General features: G+C 40.6%; 1 protein-coding gene across 1 annotated transcript in view; it reads right to left on the reverse strand.

Annotated features, from left to right (window-relative positions):
• Window positions 1-8,130, reverse strand: part of LOC104981762 (RNA-binding protein 12-like) — a 16,941-nt gene that overhangs the window by 1,534 nt on the left and 7,277 nt on the right. Inside the window, 2 exon segments of the mRNA XM_010831016.1 lie at window positions 5-430; window positions 432-1,335. Of these exon segments, the coding sequence (XP_010829318.1) occupies window positions 5-430; window positions 432-1,335 (1,330 nt within the window).

Consider the following 8,130-nt stretch of genomic DNA (forward strand, 5'->3'; position numbering starts at 1 on the left):
TGACATGTTTGTTTTCTGCTTCAAATGGCAGCCCTTTCAAGTAAACACAAAAACCAGCCTCATGTGGTGATCTTGACCTTGACCTTTTCTGCCCACTGGGCGATTCTGACCTGGGAAGTAGCTGAGGAGGGGGATGGGTTTGTCCAGAAGGTCCTAAACTTTGCTTAAAAGTGATATGGCCTCCAGCAGCTACCCACTGTCTCTCTGTGGCAGGACTAACTTCCACATAGCACTAAATCATCAGCATTCTGTTTCGTTTCAAAGCTTCAAATGTATCTTGAGGGGAGAGAAACTTAACCAATCCATTCCTGTTATTTCGACCTATATGATCTTTCAACAAATGCACCGCATCAACACGGAGCCCATGGAAAAAATCTCGGACATCACTTTCCATTGCAGAAAAGGGCATTCCGTGCACACTGACATACAGATAGATCATCAGGGTTGATGGGAAGTGGTTTCACACTGCTTTGCGAGTTCATCTGGACAGGGTTAATAGGATTCAACGGACCCAGAAACACAGGGTTCAGGTTATTGTTCAGATTCACAGGTGCTCCAGAGCCATTCATTCCAGGAGGTAGAGGTGCCACAGGTGGTGGGTTCAAAGGTAGCATGCCTGACATGGGTGGCAGTGGGGTCATGGGTGACCCAGAAGGGACTGGGGGAATTGAGGGCACAGGAGGCATTGTAGGTACCAGAGGAGGAACTGGAATTGGGGGAATAGATGGAATTGGCGGCAAAGATGGCATCGCTGGGATTGGAGGAATTGGTGGAAGTGGGACCGTGTTCATCGGAGAGGCTGTGCTCGGAATAGTTGAGCTAAACGTTGGGCTCCCAAAGGAAGCCCCCATATTTGGAGGAGCTGTTCCTATGCTGGCTGTGGAAAATGTCTGTACATTTTTGCTGCTTTCATGAACAGAAGTGGTGGCAGTAACTACACTGGATGAAGGATTATTAAAGTTGGGGACTGTTGTAGGCAAGTTCACCCTGCCACTCATTCCTGAGCTAGGTGGTGGTCCTGATCTACTAGCATTTGCTGGTGGTATATCTAGGTTGGCAGTTTCAAAACGCCTACGACTCAGTTCAATCATATTCTGCATTTCTGTTTTACTACTCAACAACAGTGTTACTTTTGATCCTTTAATTGTACCACCTGTGCACATCACACCAAGCCTTGCATCTTCATCAGTGGCAAAAACGATGAAAGCCTCACCCAGTTCACCCCCTACAATATGCACACCCCCATCAGGAATGGTCAATCCAGAGAAGATGCAGCGAATGTCCATAGTCCCCGCCACAATTGGGAGACCTTGCAAATGGATGACCACAGCTATGCTGTGCTGAAACCACACATACCTCCTTCTTCTCTGCTTCACCCAGCTTGTGCTTCTTCCAGGCCAGTGTTTCTCATGATGTATTCTGCATATAAATTAAATAAGCAGGGTGACAATATACAGCCTTGACATACTCCTTTTCCTATTTGGAACCAGTCTGTTCTTCCATGTCCAGTTCTAACTGTTGCTTCCTGACCTGCATACAGATTTCTCAAGAGGCAGATCAGGTGGTCTGGTATTCCCATCTCTTTCAGAATTTCCCACAGTTTACTGTGATCCACATGGTCAAAGGCTTTGGCATAGTCAATAAAACAGAAATAGATATTTTTCTGGAACTCTCATGCTTTTTCAGATCCAGCAAATGTTGGTGTTTTGATCTCTGTTTCCTCTGCCTTTTCTCAAACCAGCTTGAACATATGGAATTTCACAGTTCACATATTATTGAAGCCTGCTGCTGCTGCTGCTGCTGCTGCTGCTGCGTTGCTTCAGTCATACCCAACTCTGTGAGACCTCAGAGACGGCAGCCCACCAGGTTTCCCTGTCCCTGGGATTGTCCAGGCAAGAACACTGGAGTGAGTTGTCATTTCCTTCTCCAATGCATGAAAGTGAAAAGTGAAAGTAAAGTCGATCAGTCGTGTCCGACTCCTAGTGACCCCATGGACTACAGCCTACCAGGCTCCTCCGTCCATGGGATTTGCCAGGCAAGAATACTAGAATGGGTTGCCATTGCTTTCTCCGATTGAAGCCTGGCTTGGAGAATTTTGAGCATTACTTTACTAGCGTGTGAGATGAGTGCAATTGTGCAGTAGTTTGACTATTCTTTGGCATTGCCTTTCTTGGGGATTGGAATGAAAACTGGGGATTGGAATGAAAACTGACCTTTTCCAGTCCTGTGGCCAATGCTGAGTTTTCCAATTTACTGGTATATTGAGTGCAGCACTTTCACAGCATCATCTTTCAGGATTTGAAATAGCTCAACTGGAATTCCATCACCTCCACTAGCTTTGTTAAGCTAATGCTTCCTAAGGCCACTTGACTTCACATTCCAGGATGTCTGGCTCTAGGTGAGTGATCATACCTTTGTGACTATCTTGGTTGTGAAGATTTTTGTTGTACAGTTCTTCTGTTTATTCTTGCCTCTTCTTAACATCTTCTGCTTTTGTTAGGTCCATACCATTTCTGTCATTTATTGTGCCCAGCTTTGCATGAAATGTTCCTTTGGTATCTCTAATTTTCTTGAAGAGATCTCTAGTCTTTCCCATTCTATTGTTTTCCTCTATTTCTTTGCATTGATCGCTGAGGAAGGCTTTCTTATCTCTCCTTGCTATTCTTTGGAACTCTGTATTCAGATGCTTATATCTTTCCTTTTCTCCTTTGCTTTTCATTTCTCTTCTTTTCACAGCTATTTGTAAGGCCTCCCCAGACAGCCATTTTGCTTTTTTGCATTTCTTTTTCTTTGGGATGGTCTTGATCCCTGTCTCCTGTACAGTATCATGAACCACCGTCCATAGTTCATCAGGCACTCTATCAGATCTAGTCCCTTTAACCTATTTCTCACTTCCACTGTATAATCATTAGGGATTTGATTTAGGTCATACCTGAATGGTCTAGTGGTTTTCCCTACTTTCTTCAATTTAAGTCTGAATTTGGCAATAAGGAGTTCATGATCTGAGCCACAGTCAGCTCCTGGTCTTGTTTTTGCTGACTGTATAAAGCTTCTCCACCTTTGGCTGCAAAGAATATAATCAATGTGATTTTGGTGTGGACCATCTGGTGATGACATGTGTAGATCTTCTCTTGTGTTCTTGGAAGAGGGTGTTTGTTATGACCAGTGCATTCTCTTGGCAGAACTCTAGTAGCCTTTGCCCTGCTTCATTCTGTATTCCAAGGCCAAATTTGCCTGTTATTCCAGGTGTTTCTTGACTTCCTACTTTTGCATTCCAGTCCCCTATAATGAAAAGGACATCTTTTTTGGGTGTTAATTCTAGAAGGTCTTGTAGGTCTTCATAGAACCATTCAACTTCAGCTTCTTCAACCCCAGCCTTACTGGTTGGGCATAGACTTGGATTACTGTGATATTGAATGGTTTGCCTTGGAAACAAAGAGAGATCATTCTGTCATTTTTGACACTGTATCCAAGTACTGCATTTCGGACTCTTTTGTTGACTATGATGGCTACTCCATTTCTTCCCGGAATTCTTACCCACAGTAATAGATATAATGGTCATCTTAGTTAAATTCACCCATTCCAGTCCATTTTAGTTCATTGATTCCTAAAACGTTGACATCCGCCTCAGTCAGTATATCCTATCAAGAAGCTTTCATAGGCCTCTTATCCTTCTCCACCAGAGGGCTGCTGCTGCTGCTGCTAAATCGCTTTCAGTCGTGTCCGACTCTGTGTGACCCCACAGACAGCAGCCCACCAGGCTCCCCTGTCCCTGGGATTCTCCAGGCAAGAATACTGGAGTGGGTTGCCATTTCCTTCTCCAATGCATGAAGGTGAAAAGTGAAAGCGCAGCTGCTCAGTCATGTCCAACTCTGAGCGACCCCATGGACTGCAGCCTACCAGGCTCCTCTGTCCATGGGATTTTCCAGGTAAGAGTACTGGAGTGGGGTGCCATTGCCTTCTCAGGGCACAGAGACTGAAAACCACAATCACAGAAAACTAACCAATCTAATCACATGGACCACAGCCTTCTCTAACTCAATGCAACTATGAGCCGTGCCACGTAGGGCCACCCAAGACAGATGGGTCATGGTGGAGAGTTCTGACAAAATGTGGTCCACTGGAGAAAGAAATGGAAAACCACTTCAGTATTTTTGCCTTGAGAACACCATGAACAGTATGAAAAAGCAAAAAGATAGGACACTGAAAGATGAACTCCCCAGCTTGGTTGTTGCCCATTTTGCTACTGGCAATCAGTGGAGAAATAACTCCAGAAAGAATGAAAAGACGGAGCCAAAGCAAAAACAACACCCAGTTGTGGATGTGACTTCTGATGGAAGCAAGGTCCAATGCTATAAAGAGCAATATTGCATAGGAACCTGGAATGTTAGGTCCATGAATCCATGCAAATTGGAAGTGATCAAACAGGAGATGGCAAGAGTGAGCTCTGACATTTTAGGAATCAGCAACTAAAATGGACTGGGATTCTGATCAAATCTTTACTAAATCTGACAAGAATTAACTTCTTTTTTTTTTCTATTTATTTTCAATTTATTTATTTTAATTGGAGGCTAATTACTTTACAATATTGTGGTGGTTTTCAGCATACATTGACATGAATCAGCCACAGGTGTACATGTGTCCCCCCGTCCCAAACCCCACTCCCACCTCCCTCCCCATCCCACCCCTCTGGGTTGTCCCAGTGCACTGGCTTTGAGTGTCCTGTTTCACGAATCAAAGTTGGACTGGTCATCTATTTCACATATTATTTAGGTCTTTCCCTCCATGAATTTAGTATATTTCTCTCTCTCTCTCTCTCTCTCTGTATATTATATTTTGTTTTGCATATAAATAATTACATTACTTGCTACCACTAGCACTTTTGTGTCTTTTCCTCTACATTTCTTATGCCTTCATTTTTTTTTTCTTACATTTTTTTCTGTATCTGTTGAACAAAAATCATATAATTTTCTTGCTTGAGAGGCATTACTCAATACATTTTTTCCCCCTAATTCTGAACTAAACTGACTTCTGGAATATTCACTACTTGGTCATAGTGTATTTTTTCCCACACACTGCTAAGTTCAGTTGCTAATATTTGTTTAAGATTTTATAATACTTGTTCATGACTGATTCTGACCTGTACTATTTCTCATTCTTTAAACTGTTCTCATCTGGTTTTGTTATTACAATTATACAAGACCATTATGGTTTCCCTCTTTCCCTCTATGATCTGAAAGACGTTTTGTAGTGTTTGCATTTTCTAATCCACGGATGTTTGGTAAAAGTTACCTACAAAATTAGGCTTGTTATTTTCATCATAGGATGTTTTTTAAAACAGTATTTAAATTCTTCAATAGTTACAGAACTATTCAGTTTTTCTGTTTCTTATTGAATACAGTTAACTTTATATTTCTTCTAGGAATTAAATATTTCATAAGCTTTCAAATGTGTTAAATAAAGTTAATCATAATTTTATTTTACCTTTTTACCCCTGTTAAAACTGAAGTTAGAGCATACCCTTTCAAAGTCTGATGTTTATGCCTTCTCTTTTTCCCCTTATTTTAACAAGATTATTTCTTTCTTTCTACTTGACAGATATATTCTTTTTTATTTTTCTCACTTAAGTTGTATGCTGCTGCTGCTGCTTCTAAGTCTCTTCAGTCATGTCCAACTCTGTGCGACCCCATAGACAGCAGACCACCAGGCTCCCACGTCCCTGGGATTCTCCAGGCAAGAACACTGGAGTAGGCTGCCATTTCCTTCTTCAATAAGTTGTATGCATGGTACATCAATTTTCAGGCTTTATTCTCTTCCAATATAAGTAGGCAAATCTATAAATTCTCTCTTAAGCACTACTGTAGCTATATCCCACACACTTTTATATATGCTGCTTTTCTTAGCATGCAGTTACACAAATTTAGTAAGGGATATAGAATTGTGTTTTAAAATTTCTAATGTGAAAATAAACAAAAAGATTCTCCCACTGAAAAATTTTAAAAATAAATTAAAAATAAAAATAAATTTTAAATTAAATTTAAAAACTATTTTAAAATATATAACATAATACTAACCAAAAAATCAGTTGTGTTTCTTCCTGTACATTAACAATTGAACAATATGAAAAGGAAATTGAGAAAATTCTATTTACAACAGCATCAAAAAAGATAATACACTTTGGAATAAATTTAACTCAGGAGGTGATTTATATACTGAAAACTATAAAACACTGTGAAAAGAAATTAGAGAGAATACAAATAAATGGGAAAACATCTGTGTTCATGGCATTGGAAGACTTAATATTGCTAAAATAATATTGCTAAAATGTTAATATTACCCAAAGAAATCTACAGAGTTAATACAATCACTATCAGAAATCTAGTTGCATTTTTTGCCAAAAAAAAAAAAAAATCCTAAAATTCACTTGGAATCTCAAGGAAACTGTACATCCAAAATATTCTTGAAAAAGAACAGAGTTAGAAGTCTCACACTTCCTACTTTTAAGGCTTCTCTGGTGGCTCAGAGGGTAAAGAATCTGCCTGCAGTATGGGAGATGCAGGGTTTGATCCCTAGGTTGGGAAGATCTCCTGGAGAAGGTAGTGACTACCCGCTCCAGTATTCTTGCCTGGAGAATTCCATGGACAGAAGAGCCTGGTGGCTACAGTCCATGGGGTCGCAGAGTCAGACACGACTGAGCAACTAATGAGCATCACAAAACTATAATAATCAAAACAATGTAATACTGGCATAAAGACAAACATACACCAATAGAATAGATTAGAGAACCCAGGAATAAATTCTTGTATATATGGTCAAATGATTCTTGACAAGGGGGCCAAGACCATTCAACAGGGAAAGGACAATCTCTTCAAAAACCTACATTGGGAAAATTAGATATCCACATGGAAAATTATGAAGCTGGTCCTTATCTTATAACATATACAAAAATGGATCAAAGACTCAAGAGCTAAAACTGTAAAAAACATACAAAAACACAGGGTTAAAGCTGTATGACACTGAATTTAGCAGTGATTTCTTGGATATGATACCTAAAGCATGGACAATAAAAGTAAAAATAGTTAATGAGACTCCATTGAAATGAAAAATTCATGTGCAGCCATGTACAACTGTGTAATTACAATCAACAGCATGAAAATGCAATTAATAGAATGCAAAAGAGTATTTGAAAACTACACATACACACATATATACGTGAATGTATGTGTATATATATATAAAACACTAGAATATATTTTTTAAAAACCCTACACCTCAACAAGGGTGTCCCAGTAGTAAAGAAACCATTTGCCAATGCAGGAGATTCAGGGGACATGGGTTCCATCCATGGGTCAGGACAATACCCTAGAGTAAGAAATGCCAACCTGTTCCAGTATTCTTGCCTGGAAAATTCCATGCACAGAGGAGCCTGGCGGGCTACAGTCCATGGGGTCGCAAAGAGTCAGATACAACTGAGTGACTGAATATGCATGCACAGCTCAACAACAACCAAAATATACCCCATTTAAAACATGTGCAAAGGACTTAAATAGACATTTTACCAAAGAAGATATACAAATGGCCAATGGGCATATGAAAAGATGTTCAACATCAGTAACCATTCAGTTCAGTTCAGTTCAGTCGCTCAGTCGTGTCCGACTCTCTGCGACCCCATGAATCGCAACATGCCAGGCCTCCCTGTCCATCACCAACTCCTGGAGTTCATCCAAACCCATGTCCATCGATTCGATGATGCCATCCAACCATCTAATCCTCTGTCGTCCCCTTCTCCTCCAGACCCCAATCCTTCCCAGCATCAGGGTCTTTTCCAATGAGTCAACTCTTTGCATGAGGTGGCCAAAGTATTGGAGTTTCAGCTTCAACATCAGTCCTTCCAATGAGCACCCAGGACTGATCTCCTTTAGGATGGACTGGTTGGATCTCCTTGCAGTCCAAGGGACTCTTAAGAGTCTTCTCCAACACCACAGTTTAAAAGCATCAATTCTTCGGCGCTCAGCTTTCTTCACCGTCCAACTCTCATATCCATACATGACTACTGGAAAAACCATAGCCTTGACTAGACGGACCTTTGTTGGCAAAGAAATGTCTCTGCTTTTAAATATGATATCTATC

The sequence above is a fragment of the Bison bison genome, unplaced genomic scaffold (assembly GCF_000754665.1).
Source record: "Bison bison bison isolate TAMUID 2011002044 unplaced genomic scaffold, Bison_UMD1.0 scf7180017864519, whole genome shotgun sequence".
Lineage (NCBI taxonomy): Eukaryota > Metazoa > Chordata > Mammalia > Artiodactyla > Bovidae > Bison > Bison bison.